Raw genomic sequence first — 15,887 nt, forward strand, 5'->3', positions numbered from 1 at the left:
AATAAAGTACCTAACCAAATCTGGGCATTGTACCCAAGATGGACACCCGTAAGTAAAGAACTATCATATTATTTTTGGGTATTTTATTTTTTAAAGCAGACGACTGTAATCAAAATTTCAAATTATTACACTATAAATGGTGCTGTGGTTAGTGGATTGGCTGCAAGGGATAAAATACCTAATTTGAATAATTAACTCCTTTTGTTGTTAAAAATCTTACTTTATACTGAATTATCTAAATGTTGATTCATTCTAAAGAAAGGATCTTGAAAATTTGTGGTTAAATTAATACCCTTGTGGTGGACTCAAAAAACGGTCTAATAATTTTCTTGCGGCTTGAATTTGAACATTTCTCCTCAAAGTACCTTGAGTGTTTTCGAGACCAGTTTATTGTGATTTTGATGGTATTGAATGCTTTTTTTGTGATTTGGAAATTGGGTCCACGAGGAAATCTACGAATGCATTTTGATTTAATCAGTAACTCAAACTGACACATAATTTAATCTCATGTAAATTTTTTGTTGGTTGAAATTCTTGAGTGTGGGGTAATTAGTTTAAGTAATTTGATTCACAATCAGTCAGTAACATACAACTTTTCTGACCTCTGAAACGTTAGAAAGTCAGCGATTCCACGATAAATTTTTCAACGAGTCGGAAAAGTCTGAAAGCGGTCAGCAATGACGCGTAAGCGGTCAGAAATGACCTACTTTCTGCGCCACTGTCGACTTGAACTTTGAATGTCAAATTGTCAAAGTCATGATTATGTTGACACGTGAATGACATAATTGACATATACCATGGTTAAAAGTTTTGTGCGACTTTTTGTCACGGCTGATGGTTAATTTTTCCATCAGATATTTTATTTGTTAAAAAAACTCAGAAAATGCAAATTTGCTTACAAATTTGGTGTGATTTTTATTAACTAATTTAACAAAATGTCAAGATTTTCCTAGATTATTTGCTTCATACTAATAAATTTAGTCTACAGAGGAATGGTATATCAAGAATGTGTACCTGAGTGAATAATGAGCAGAAAACTTGAATATTTTTAATATGATTACACTGCTGAAAAAGCTTAACGAAAGTTGCACTTTTATCAATATATACTTACCTTAAACTTTCTTTATTATCATAATCTTCGTTGTTTATTTGTTACTGTAAATTTAATAGATAATGAAGCAAAATATATATTTTTTAAACAACATATTAAGTTGTTTACCTATAAAATAATTATAATGGGTTTTGTGAATCATAAATGGATACCTTTTGTTTTCAAACAAATGGTTTTATCAACATGCATTACCTTAAAACAAAGCAGATACCGACACAACTTTTTTTGATAAGCTGATACTTTGTATTGTTGATATTTTCATATCCAAGTTTCCTTTATGTTAAGTATTATTTCAGAAAATTGTATTCAGAAAAATCGCCAGTTGTGTGGAAACTGTCAAAATGATTTCACAATATAGTTAACTCGTGAAATGTAGAATTTGTTGATCAAAATTTCAATAAAATCTTCCACTTTTAGTTTTCAAGCAACTACATATTAAAATTCAGTGATTGTTCAAAGAAAAAGTCTCACTTACCTTTCATCACGAAAACCTGACAGCACGAGTCATCGAAAAAGGGATCAACTACAGCAGCATAAAACTTTTATTTATGACAGATATGTTTAATAACGATAACAGTTTTACAGTCATAATTAAAACGTTATACATCTGCTAAATTACAATATAAATGTATACTACCTACATAATTAATTCTGACACGACTTACTTATGTAGAAAGTAATATTCCTCGAAATAATCCTTGAGTAACAAGCAACTCGATAGAAATTTTTTCACGCTTTCGTCACAACTAAAAGCCGATCAATAATACAAATTGTCATAACAAAAGCACAATATCAATAAAATATCGCGACCTACAAAAGGCATAAATAAACTTCACGGGGGTCATTTCATAATACTCTTTGAGCAATGTATTACATACACGTACTAACAAAAGCAATTCTCTTAGATCGTCAACTGCATTTGTGAGAGTGCTTCAGCTTAGAAACTTGTTATTAGTATCGCTATCGGCTATCAAATTAAGCATACACTAAAGCAGACTCTTCCCTTATTACACTGAAGGCATTTCTGTTTGATAATCCTGTATCAAAAATCTAAAATGAAAATAACCTGCACAGAAAACGTCGGTTCGTTACTAGGAACAAGTTTTCAAAGAAATCGGTACTGAAGTCGGCGTGATGCACTATAGCGTTTCAAATGTGCCCGCTGATCTAAGTTTCAATTACTGGAATGAAAAAGTCTGACACGGTGAGGTTAAAGTCCAGGGATGACCTCGGACTAGTTTGTACTTGATTTGGAAAGGTAACGAAAACCCAATGAAAACTTGTGTTTAGATCATCACTAGACCCACTAGAACTAGCGAAGAAGTCTCGTGTTAGAATATGAATATTTAGAAATCTTACCACCATCTACAACCTTTATGACTCCATCTACTCTCCTAATTTTACTCTAACTACCATCTAAACAGGCGTTCCAAAATCTGGGTCCCCTACACCATCCGCATTTATCGAATTCGCGTTATACACATACCTCGCTAAAAGTTTTTCTTTTCTTTGTTCGTTCTCTACTTGCTCGGTATAGTCTTCGTTCGGGCAAAGCCTCAACGCTTTACCAACTCGCAAATTCTGTCCGTGCAAACTAAAATACTTCTTCGTACCAATAGGTTTACTCAGAGAAATACTCGAAACGTTCCCTTCAGACACGAAGCTCTTGACGAAGATATCCGAAAGGATGTTGTGGATGTTCTCCTCAAACTGGGGACTCGTGTCCGAGTAAACAGCGCTATTCTTAAAAGTCGCCTCTTTCTCTTTCGCTTCACCTTTATTGTCAGTTTTATTACTTTTGTTTTCTAGAAACTCGTCCCCGAACTCCGACGCAGTGCTCGAAATGTCAGAGTACCCATCGTGCTTGTTGAAAATACTCTGAAGCGTCTTCACCCCGAAGTACTTCTTCTTGTGCTTCCTCTGCACCTTCTTGTAGTCCCGGTTGCTGTTCTTGTGCACCGGCGAGCTCCCGCAGCTCTCGCCCGAATTCAACAGACTCTGGTCACTCTTCGGGTTCGACAGCGACTCGTTCGAGGTATAAACCTGGGGCTTCAAACCAAAAGTATTCGGTTCCTGGTACCCGAACCCGCTCTTGGTGGCGCTCTCCACCTGCACGTTCTTCGGCGACTGCGAGTCGTTGGAAGCCACGTCCGTGGACAGCAACTCCGAGTCCAGAAACACGTCCGCACTCGTCTGCATCGGGGACGAGAAATTCTCCGAGTTGAGCGAATTGGTGGAGCAGTTGAAGTTCTCGTCGTCTATGATATCCACCTTCTTGAAGTCCTCCAGCTTGATGACGTTGTTGGTCGCGTTGTCGAACAGCACCAAGTCCGTGGTTTCGATCTGGTTCCTGTTGATTTCGGTTTCGGTTTCATTGGTGTTGCAGTTCAAGTCGTCGGCGATTTGGATGTCTTTGGCTGGCGTGGCCTTGTACACTTCCACGTTGCCGTTGGTGTTGAGGTTGTAGTTGAAGATGTCGGTGTCGAAGTCTTCGGTTTCTTCCAAGACGATCAGTTTTTGGACTTTGGGGATTTCGGGGCTGTTGGGAGCGCTATTTCTTGAGACTATCCTGAAATTATCTCCGAGATTATAAACTGAGGAGTGGGAGGTTTAGCATGCGAGTGAAGCCGTGCAGAACGGGTGGTCTTTGGTGAGTGAGGACTTCATGCCGGTATGGGAACGGGTGAGTCCACTAGATGGCGAGATGATGGAAAATGCGGCCTGATGAAGGAAGTCCTTTAACTAAGTCAAGTTTAACTATACTACTTGTTTAAACATGGCGTCGGACTATTCTTAGTGTAACTAGAGAAGGTACAGTACACAGTGTTGCAACATATTCAGTAAAACTTAAACCGATGCTATTATGGTCCCTAAAAGTAGTAAGCTGGAACTGCTGCACTGGTCTAAAATTATAATGGTTACCAGCCAAGTGGCTAGTGGTTTACGTATCATTTATACAAGTAAATCATAAAAATTTAAAAGTGCTGATCAAAGCGAAGTGTCCTTGTTATTCTTTAAGAAACAAAAAAAAAAGACGACTTAAAACACATTCTTTTGGGGCCTTGGTTAACACTACAAGGACTTTAATCATCCGATGGTTCTAGCATACTATAACGTTCCATAGAAGTATGAGTTGTAATTTTTCGCTAATATTCCTTCTACAGCAAGTGTAATAAATGTTCTTTGACGGTATACCCAACAGAAATGAATTTATCATCTGGTAGAAAAATCACAATCATGATGAACAAACACCAGAGTTCTATGACCTATTTAACAAGAAGTATTCAGAATGACGAATAAGAAACAAAAGAACTAGAACCTTGCTCCGAAGTGAAGATGGAAAAAGTGAAGAAAACGACACAAAAAAGAGTGGCTAGAAGCGGTGAAAGCTAATCCAAGAGAAACCAGAATGTATAACGTTAATGTGTCTAAACTCTGAACTAAAATCTAGGTTTTCTCATTGAGTATAAACTTTATTTATTCATTTTTTGACCTGTTAAATGCGTTTACATTATCCGTCATAAATGTCAATCATAACCTAACTTTCTTAAGCTTAAGTGTGACAACGTGCTTGTTGTAACATGGGTGGGTTTTTAATATTTTTGTAGGAATATTTTTATTTCTGTTATTTTCAGATAGCAATAAATTGTATGGCGATAATGCTCTAGGTTGTTATTTAAGTTGAGGACTTTAATTTGGGCGCAGAGAAACACTCAAATATTGGAAACTTTTGTCCATTTGTTGAATAACTAACCTGATACTGGTTTTATTTTATATTTTCCTTGGAAAAGTATAAATCTTGGAAAACATATTAATTATTGTTAAAAGTCTCTTCATAGGGTGATTTTTGTCTGTTACGGAATTGACGGTGTCATATTTTTTGAAAGGGTCGTCACTTTTTTTAATTTGAAGAAAACCCTCTTCCAGTGTGAATTTTTTCTTGTCTCCAGTTTGGGACCCTGAATTAGTGATGTTAAAAAACCATTTTTTTATTAAATTGATCCGTTTTTTGTTTTCAAAGAGATTTTTGTTTTTTGGTGTTTTTTTTTTGTTGTCGTTTAACAGTTTTAATTATAAATAAAGAGTTAAAATATACCTCTATCCGCAAATTAGCTAGTATTTGTTATTTTGTTATTTAATAGTCCAGCTTCCTTAAAAATCTCAAAAAATTTAAATTCTGCGATAGCGCCATCTTTGGATTTAAATTTGAACTATTTGAACGACAGCGAACATAACCTCAAAATTTTGAATACAGTTTTATGGCGCGGTTCTACATTTATGTTTTATGCTGCAGTTGTCAGCATGGAATTGGTAATATTATTCATTAAAGAAATTTATAAAAAATAAATCTAAAATTTCAAAATTTCTGCTCTTTCTTTTCGTCGGCGGAAAGTAGTGTTGTTAGTAAATAGATAGCCGAAATATCTGAGGATATTTATTAAAATAGCGGCAACAGTTTTTAGTTCAAATTTGCCGCCAATGGAGATGGAATTTGGCATTAATAGTATTAAAGAAAACATTGGCACACACTACACAGACAAGACACTGACCCACCACTACCAAACTAATATAATCTTTAATTCCAGAATCCAAACAGTCGCTTTCAATCATTTTGCCTTTGAACACAGGAAAATGACGGTTGAGGTAGGAATGACCTTGATTCCGTTTAAAAATTTGCAAAATACTGTAGTAGCTACACTGTTTAGTGAAAATTTTAGCGAAATGTGACTAGAAAAACTGAAATTTGACACTTCGGGTCAGAGATACTGAATATAAGTACATGTATACATTTAAACCTCCTTGCTTTGGGTTGATAACATAACCACATATAACCTCAAACTGTGTCCGACCAAGACGTGTGAAGTGTAATGCAGTCCTGCTAGTCCTACGGTGACAGAATACGCAATACAATACAATACCTATAATCATTCACCCACATTTAAAAAATTGGTCGAAAGTTTTTTCCTGAAATACACTGATAATTTTTTTTGAGTCACGCCGTATATGCAAATCCAAAAAATATTAATGGAATAATAAATTACAGGTACAGACTCATCATATTTTGTACATTTTAGATAGGATTTATTTGGCAAACTTTTGAGCGGACGTCAACGATTTTTAGGAGGGGATAAGCAAATATGTTTTGATTAAAAATTTATTATGCTCTTTATAACCTTAAAACATTTGCAAATTTCAAAGCATTCAGTTTTGTAGATTCCAAATTAAATGTCAAAATGTTGTTTCCTAATTTTTATTTCTTTTCCAAAAATCTGGACGTTTCGGGTAAAATATCAATTCGGAGTCACAAAGTACAGGTGTAAGCCTATGTTATCTGTTGATGTATTTTTTTACCATTATGTTGGCTTTTATCAGAGATTGTGTTGTAAAGTGGCAGTCCTCGCGTTTAAAAATCGCGCGTACGAAGTGACGGTTGAGGTAAGTTAAAAAAATTAAAATTTGACATTTTCGACCATTTTTCAACCATTTCCGGAAATTATTGAAGACATTTTCTTGTAGATTTTGATATCCAGAAGTCATTTTTGGCTTCTATTATAAGTTTCCCCTCCCACTTAACAGAAGAACATAATTAGCCCCGCCCACCCACCCTGTCTCCTTTTCAGTGATTGATTTTATGCGATCTGAATGAAATAAATTACCCTAAACTGAACAGAAATAAAATTTGTCATTAGAATTAGAAGAGGGCGGGTGGGTGGGGCTAGAACTTGCTAAGATAAGACTGATTTTGTCAAATGCCATACCTCCTGAGAAAATACAGGGTGGGTGGGCGGGGCTAGTATCTGTTAAGATAAAACTGATTTTGGCAAATCATATACCTTACAAAAAAGAGAGGGTGGGTGGGCGGGGTTAGTTCCTGCCAGGATAAAATTGATTTTGGCAAATGAGATAAATCTAGAAAAAAGCTAAACTTACTACACAGTCTGTGACATTGGTTTAAAGTTACAGTGGGGGCCAAAATAAACTAGGACACTTTTCTTTCCCTAGTGTAACTTTCAAATTTATATTGACGTTTAATAAATGTCATTTTCAATGAAATTGACTGAGTCCAGTTTACACCACTAAATTTCTTGAAAAAATCCTTTCAAGAGGTGTCCTACTTAATTTTGGCCCCCACTGTGTTTAGACAGAACATCACTCGCCCCTGAAGCACAAATTTTGTTTTAAACAATAATCTGTATAAGTAGATATAAGTTTAAAAAAAGTAACTGCGCAGACTGTCAATGTTTTTGAAATGATGACGTCGGCAATTTTTTGGAAGGGGATAAACGGATAAATAGTGATCAAAAATGTATCACGCTTACAATAACCTTAAAACTTTTGCAAGATTTCAGAGCATTCGGTTTTGTAATTTTAAAGTTACATTGGAAAATGTTGTTACGCAATTTCGAATTTTTTTCTCAAAATTTTAATGCCCAGGGTAAAACTTAACACGGATTCATAAACTACAAGTGCTGGAGTACGTTAATGTATAAAATTTAAATGACATTTATTATTGTAAATTTTTGAAATGACATCTTCATATTGTTGGTGGGGATGATTAAACAAATTTTGGTGAGTGTTTTCAGAGATTATCCTGTCTAATAAAAATCGACACAGACGACGGACAGAAAGACAGATAGACATACATACGGAAAAGGGAGCCCTATTGCTTTGTATTCCTATTCCTATTACAATAATTCCTTAGCTTCCGCTCAGGAAGTAGAAAGTAAACAAAGCACTTCAGAAGTAGAGGAAATATTTTTGGAAGTGATAATGATCCTAAGAATAAAATTGTGGATAAGTTGAATAAAATAAAAATTCTGATGGCACAGACTAAACTTTTCAATAATGTTGCAATAAGAATTTTATTTTTGGGAAAATCCTAATATAACTTTATTTTTTACCTACAAAATCAAAGAGAATTTGTTTTTGTATTTTTTATTTTATTTATTTTTTTTTTTTTTATTTTATTAATTACGTCCCCCAACAGGCACTGAGGCCCAATTACAGGGGAACGGGACATACACGTTACACCCAGAGCCATGGCGGGAATCGAACCCACGACCCAAGGTGTAGCGGGCAAGCATGATGCTAACTAGCCCACCCCGGGTCCTCATTTTCGAAAATATATTTATTTTTTTCATTAATATTATAATTTATAATAATAAATCAAGCCTCCACGAATATACAATATACTGTTTATTTCAAAATTTTTATCGGTATCGTAATTTTGAAATTATGAAATTGTTAACACTTTAAACTCCAATTGGCTGTCAGAAACACGTGTGTCAGTCGGTGGTGTAATTTTTCGTCTTTTGAATTTGCTTATTTTGCTAATTTTTATAACAAAAACAACGCCGTTATTAAACTTTTCTCTGCCTTTGATTTTGTTTTTAATTATAACCTCAAACTGATATAATTGACATCTAGTTACTTTTTTTAACTACTTAAATCTAAAGCTGGGTTTGCACAATCGTGGCCCACTGCGTCGACAACTATTTGAAAGTGTTATACAACTGAATTCATCATCTACTGACGGTTTACAGATGTACCTACAGATTTTTTTAATGGATTAATCTTGGATAAATTATAGCTAAAAATCTAGAATTTTAACAGGCAATATTGAGCAATTAAAGCGTTTTACTATTGGCTGACATTTTTTTAGTAAAAATATCGAGTGAATATTAATGTTTGTGTTTTTCTTATCAGGTTGGCAATCTGTTTAAAATTTTATGATGACATATCTGATGGTCAAAGTGACATTTATGATAGCTATCATCGTATCAACCAATCAACACGTTTGCAGGTGTGCTCATGTCAGAATTGACAACTGTAAACTGACGTATTAGCATGGATGCCACTAATTCAAAATTGCCAACAGAAAAATTTGCTTCGATCATTAATAGTCACCCGGAATTGCACAAAACTTTCACCATTCTTTATGTATTTTTGTTTACCATATTAGCACAATATACAGTCGGAGCCATAAAATCTTAGACGTGATTTTTCTGGCCAAAGACATTTTATATATAGACGGAACACAATGTTGCCATTGTTGCAGAGTTTACGCCATCTACAATTTAACTTGGACATCAAAATGTTTTTATTTTATTTTAACTCAACTTACCCATTTTTCAGTACGTATATTTTTTAAACAACTTTTTTTGTACTGTGTTTGAAAACAGCAGACAAAGATGACAATTAACATATTGTTATAAAGTGAAATTACAGTTTGATTCTTGCTTTGACACTGAATATTCTCTAATTATCTGGTAAAACCCAGTGAAATAACGACCGCCAGACGGTTGGAAGGATTTGTCGCCACAGATCGTAATGAATATTTTGAGCAGCTTAAAATAGCTTGTCAACACATCATCGAAGTTATCTTTGATCTTTATTAGGTTCTAAAAAATACTTCATTTGAGTTTATTAAATCCTATAAGATAACTTAGACAACTTGACGCTAAATTCTTCGAACCTACCTGTCTATGGCCATCGTTACTCGTTGCGTTTTGGACTGAGCAATTTTTTGTGTTTTAATTCCCCAGATAAAAGTCTTTTTCAAGACAAAATTCGTGAAAATGTGACAGCCGTGAAAAAAAGCAGATATTTTAAAATGAAGTGAAAGTAACAGCCAGATCAGATCGTTTTTCAACTAGGAGACGGTGAAATAGCGTAGGTGTCGAGGAAGAGGTCGACGTCGTAGAATTTAATAAAATAAGTGACGGAAGAATTTCGCGCATAACGAGTGTCCCAGTGGTATGGAGGCGGAAAATTACGCATTCTCCGTGAATTACTTAGCAAAAAAATTCTTTAACATAATTAGGTACTCGGATGGAACTCATTTAGGATTACAATTCAATTTTTTCAACTGCACGAGGTGCTCTTTTTAAAGTTATAAACCACAGATATGTTTTCAGATTTAGATTTCTTAATACACACATTTCAAGAAATTGATATTTTCGTGTAAAAATACTCACATTTAAAAATTCTCTAGTCGGCCATATTTAAAAATGGAAGCCTGTCATGGAGATGCTTTAAAGATACATCAAAATGAAACATGTGTTCCGATAATGCCTGAAGATAATGTTTTTTTTTTAATTTATATTAATGTATTAAAATTTAAAAATATCCAAAGAATGTTAAGACATCCTTATATAATTCATTCTGATTTTGAATCTATTCTGAAACTTATTCATACATGCGAAACAAATCCTGAATCATCATATACTCATAAAACACTATAATATCGGGGTTTGCTTGGGCCTGTATGCTCAAATACACTTGAGTGGAGTTGGAATTAAGTATTAACTGATTATGAAATGGATTTTTTTCTGAAAACGGAATTAGAGGAGGTATTTCAGTGTTGTAACAGATATTCATTTTATCTCAGAAATTACCACAAAAAGACTTTAATGGTTAACTTGTGATGAAATTAGAAGTCTATTTACCATTTCCAGTCGACTTTACTATTGATAACAAATTCAGTGACCTCTCTTTAGTTTCGGAAAATACAATTCCTCCGGGTGGAAAAGTAGAAAAACGGCTGTATCACTTCTATGGTAAGAAAAATTATCTAATTCATTACAAAATATTAAAACTTTAGGAAAGTTCAGGTATGAGAATAACAAAGCTTCACAGAGGTATCAAATTTCATGACACCATATGTAAAATTTAATACTGAACAAAGACAAAAAGCAAAAAATTATTTTGAAATAGATTTCTGGAAACTAATGATCAATGTTCAGTCTGTTAGAAACCAGAAAAATATTAAATTATATTGTGACGAAGAAAAGTCACAAAAAGCAATAAATACCACTTCCATTACAATATAATTAAAAAAGAATTTAATGAAAAATAAAACTTCTTTATGAAGATACCGATAGTTTCATATAGAGATTAAAACGTGAATTTATGAAAAACAATCCGGACTATTGTGGTGACCGAATTTGAATTAAAATTTTGATTATTAATTTGAATTTGAAAAAAAAATTCAATCAAGAAAAATCGTTAAACATAGGCAACCATGTGCACGTTTAGTTCTTTTTTTTGTAGTTGGTAGTTCTGCTTGGAAATTTAGTTAGAGGGTTGGTCACTTTTGGTTTGTTGTTGTGAGTGAAAACCACTTGCTGAGTTAGCTAGGTTAAGTTTTTTAAAAATCTCAAAAAACTTAAAATTTGCGGTAGCGCCATCTTTGGACTTAAATTTGAACTATTTCAACGACAACGAATATAACCTCAAAATTTTGAATATAGTTTTATGGTGCGGTTCTCACATTTATATTTTATGCTGCAGTTGTCAGCATAGTATTGGTAATATTATTCATTAAAGAAATTTATAAAAAATAAATTTATTTGATTTATGTTAAAATTTCAAACGACGACGATGCCAGTTTCCCCAACACGCGTAGCTACTTCTTGCGATTTTTTCCAAGCGGAAATAGCTGAATTTTCAACCGTAACATGTACGTAAATTTGTTTTATTGTTTGTAAATTCACAGTTCATGTTCGGAGTTTAATCGTTAACTAGTTCTAACACAATTTAACAGTCAGGAATTTGTTTAGATCAAGTACTTGCTAAGAAATTTCATAAAATTCACTAACTCAGGATTCGCCTTGTTCAGGAAGTTATGAATAAGGCTTCTAGATGCTTATATTTACGTATTAGATTACAACACTTCTTGATTCCTCACACAAAATTGCTAATAGTTCATTAATGGGCAGTTAAACTTAACCCAACGTTATCCCACTCTGGGAAAAGGACCGTGGAAAGTCCGGTAGAATTCATAATATCGTGGACATGTTTTTCTCGCAACGCAAAAAATTACGAGGAATGCATTTTGTGTTTATTTATCATGTGTTTTGTTTGGGATAAGCTGGGGACAGTCCACGATATAAACTCTCAAAGCTAATTGTTTTAAGTAACCAATCACTTGGATCAATGCATCATTTCACATCAAGTAAATTCTTTGTTTGAATCGTTGATAAAGTGTGGTATAATTTAACGCAATGTAAATTCTTCGTTTGAATCGTTGATAAAGTGTGGCATAATTTAACATTAGGTAAATTCTTTGTTCTGGCAGCGGCCATGTTGAAAGAGTATTTTCAAATCGAGCACATGTTTAAACTGTAAAATCTCGTTGAACAAATTAACAACATTGTGGGTCATGGGAGACGTGCATTTTATTATATTATTTTTTAGACCATTATTTCAGCGCCACAGGATTGATCACATTTCTGGAATACACAATTTTGACGCCTTTTTTTTTGAACGACACATTCATCCGACGCCATTTTGAACCTCCATATTGCTTGCTATGTTTTTTTGTGTTTGTCTGGGGGAACGTAAAACGATGGCCCACAATGCAGCTGAATAACTTCACTTTTAAAAATTAACCAATAACTCGAATGAACATAAAATATCAAACTCATGTAATTTTGTTTTGCAAGTTTTGACCTCATGCAATTTTTCTCTATCTCATAATTTTAAGTTCAGTAATTTTCTTTGTGGTATAATTTAAATTGAACGTAAATTTTCATGCTCTGCATTCCTAATCTCACATAACTTTTTATCTTTTTGTTTTCATAAATCTTTGCTAGTTTTTTTGATTTGTAAATATTTTGTTGATTAATGCTTCCATCATATAATTATCTGATGTCCAATCTTAATCTGAGATAAGAATTCTTTGTTGTTTCAAATTTCACAGGAGTGTATGGCGAATTTAAATGTTGTTTATTGTTCTTTGAAACTTTGACACTTGTCCAGGGGTAGTTTAACATCAGAGTCATAGAAATTCAATATTAAAAATGGAATTGAGGTTAAATAACACCGAAATACGTGGCAGAAGCGGAGGGCGCGGTTCCTAGTCGAGCTAGCGGGATTTATCGCGGCATTTGCACAAGGGATGTAGGCTTTGTATAGAAGTCAGAGGGGTCGAGATGACGTGACGTTGTCGACTTGGCCCAATAGTTGAGACCCAACCGCAATTTTGCGACCGTAACGGCCTTCTGTTGTCACATCGGAGATTTGACATGTTTAAAGGCTTCTTGAATTTTTCTGAACAAATTCATCAAATTTCGAAATTTATGGACTCATTTTGTTCTTTGTTTTGTTCTGTTTTAATTATTTTTTATTCACTTTCACAAAGTTTTACTTTATAGTGTGAATAGTAAACAACTATTTACGTTCTTTTTTTTTGTTGTTGGACAGTATAAAAGAAATCATCAAACTAAAACATAATGAAACTATAATAGAGAGCAGTGAAAAAATACTGAAAGAAAGTTTAAAAAAACTAGAAATACGAGTAGGATATATGTAGAAACCGGAGTTACAGTATTGTTCAAAAAGAAAATTTGTGATTATATTTACGGCGATAGCAAGGTTTAAAAAAGTTATGTAATATTTCATATTTGTGTTTTAGTACTTTGGTATACGTGAGAATATAAATTTCAGTAGACAAATTATTATATTATGATTGCTGGAATGTAGAAAGGTCACGATTGTTGATAATTTATGATGATTACTTTAATATTACCAATAAAATTGACTACTAATTTTACCAGTAGTGTTTCTAGAGAAAATTTTATCAACCAACATTTCATCACTTAAGTAAATGTAAATTTGAAATACGCGAGGCATGCGCATAAAGTGATAGGCGGCACGCTTCCATTACCTATTTCGACCCTATAATCATTTATAGAAACCCTGTATAGCATTCTTAGGTTGTACTAACTCTCCGATAGCCAAAACTTAATGTGTTAATTTTAGTTCATCATTAGCAGCTAGAACAATTGCTTGTCCTAGGAGGAGCAAAACTCCACTACAAACACAACTAAAAATTTACTTGACATAATCTTTTCCAAGGATCTTTTTTATTCTCATCTTCGTCTGACATTGAAATTCCTACCCAGACAGATGCACCCGTAAACACATGGCGCATTTTTTCTAGTTACGATTTAAATGTCCACAATAAATCTGGCTCCATAAACTGCATCCATCTCGTTTATGATGCAAAAAAACCATGACGTAACGATAACCTTGTGGCAATTACTGAACGAAATCAGCTAGGATCATTTTTTGCTTTCTAACGATCGACGAACACTCACTTAAGTGCCTAAATCCACTTAAAAGTGCTAACTCGCTCTATTGCAACCAACAGCCTGATTGAAATGATTTGCTCGTAATAAGGTTAATAAGGGTTAAAGTTTAAAATCCACTTCGCACTCTGCATTAAACAGAGCCCGAAGCTCCGTCGTCCGCATCTTTTATTTAAACCTAAAGTCTATTATCATTCCCGGCTTTATTACTTTAGCAAGTTCGGAATCAACGTTTTTATTAAATTTTAACGAGCTGCGCAGCTACACTACAATAAAACACCAGTCCCCGACTTCTCCATTCTCGCAACAATCCCAAAACTTCACAACACTAAATTCCGTACGGGTGTGTGGGGAAAAATGCAAATAAAAACACAAACTAAATAAAAACAATTTAATCAACTCGTATATCTGAACACACAACTACATTAAATAAAAATTTCGGCTTAAATAAAATTCAACAAATGTCGGAATTACGTAGGTAGGAATCACAATTTGCCTTCATGCAATCAGTACGAAAACACATAGGAATCTTTGGTCAGGGTAACTCACCGGCTTGCAGCGGAACTAGATTCGGGAGTTCTAGGTGCTGTGGGCGTGTTTAACATGTCTAGAGAGTTCGAGGGGTTTAAACTAGAGTGGTTGTTAGGGTCGCAGGCTTCCTCGTCAAAAAACCTACAACGTACACGTATAGGGGGCGGTCGGATCGGCGGACAGAGGCGAGTACCTGAAGTTGTAGCCGTCCTCCTCGAGGGAGGTGTCGCTGTCGTCTGCAGCGATGTATTGTACTTGTAAGGTGCAGTCGCCGGTTTGCTGCTGGAGGATGTCCACGGCCTCCCGGTGACAGGCTTGCCGAAGGTCCCTGTCGTTCACCGACAAGATGGCGTCCCCGATGTACAGCTGCTCGGACAAGGCCGCCGGACCGTTGGGCTCCAGCTCGGAGATCAGGATGGGGACGCCGTGCTCTCGGCCACCCTAAGGCAAACGTATTTGTGACAATCTATTTCTATCCTACTTGATTATTATTATTATTACCATCATTAGTGATCCATGAATACAAAAACAATAATAAAAAAAAAACATTTTGTATGTGCTAATGGAACATTGTTTAGAAATTTTTGTGGTGACGTCATCAAAATTTTCAATATTTCGATTTTACAATAATTTTCGTGTTTTCGACCGCAATTTTTCGATCTTCAAGTTTCTCAATTTTTAATCTTTCGATTTTTGAATTTTCCGTTTCTTCAATTTTTCAAGTTTTTAGATTTCTCGAAGCTTTCATTTCATACTTTTGCGTTTTTTCATTTTGAGTTTTCAATTTTACAATATTTCTATTTTATAATTTTTCCATTTTGTTTATTCGGAAAGTGGAAAATTCGAAAAATTGAAAAATCGATAAAACGGAAAATTGAATGGAATTTGTTAAGCCTCGATTTTTAAATTTTTTTAATCTGTCTTTCAATGTTTCTATTTTTGGAATTTTCTATTTCTCATATCTCGGTTTATCGAGTTTTTTAGTTTTTCCATTTTTCCGTTTATCCTTTTTTTAAGTAAATATTTCAACTTTGAATTTTTCGATTTCGGCCCATTTCGATTTCTCGATCTTTTGAAGTCTCAAGTTTTCGATTTCGATTTCTTGGTTTTTCGATTTTCCGGATTTTCGATTTTTCTAGTACATATTTTTA

At 34.2% G+C, this 15,887-nt stretch overlaps 1 protein-coding gene across 2 annotated transcripts in view; it reads right to left on the reverse strand.

The window, feature by feature from the left end:
* Nucleotides 1-1,703: 1,703 nt before the first annotated feature.
* Nucleotides 1,704-15,887, reverse strand: part of LOC135130681 (uncharacterized) — a 203,592-nt gene continuing 189,408 nt past the window's right edge. For both annotated transcript variants that reach the window (XM_064058117.1, XM_064058115.1), the window contains exons 6-8: nt 14,930-15,177; nt 14,755-14,877; nt 1,704-3,680 (exon numbers count right to left, since the gene is read on the reverse strand). In XM_064058117.1, coding sequence (XP_063914187.1) covers nt 2,528-3,680; nt 14,755-14,877; nt 14,930-15,177 — 1,524 coding nt within the window. In that variant the 3' untranslated portion in view covers nt 1,704-2,527. The remainder of the gene's footprint in view (nt 3,681-14,754; nt 14,878-14,929; nt 15,178-15,887) is intronic.

This window comes from Zophobas morio, unplaced genomic scaffold (assembly GCF_036711695.1).
Source record: "Zophobas morio isolate AGI-343-1 ecotype UQ-CSIRO unplaced genomic scaffold, CSIRO_AGI_Zmor_V1 ptg000017l, whole genome shotgun sequence".
In the NCBI taxonomy this organism is placed as follows: Eukaryota; Metazoa; Arthropoda; class Insecta; order Coleoptera; family Tenebrionidae; genus Zophobas; species Zophobas morio.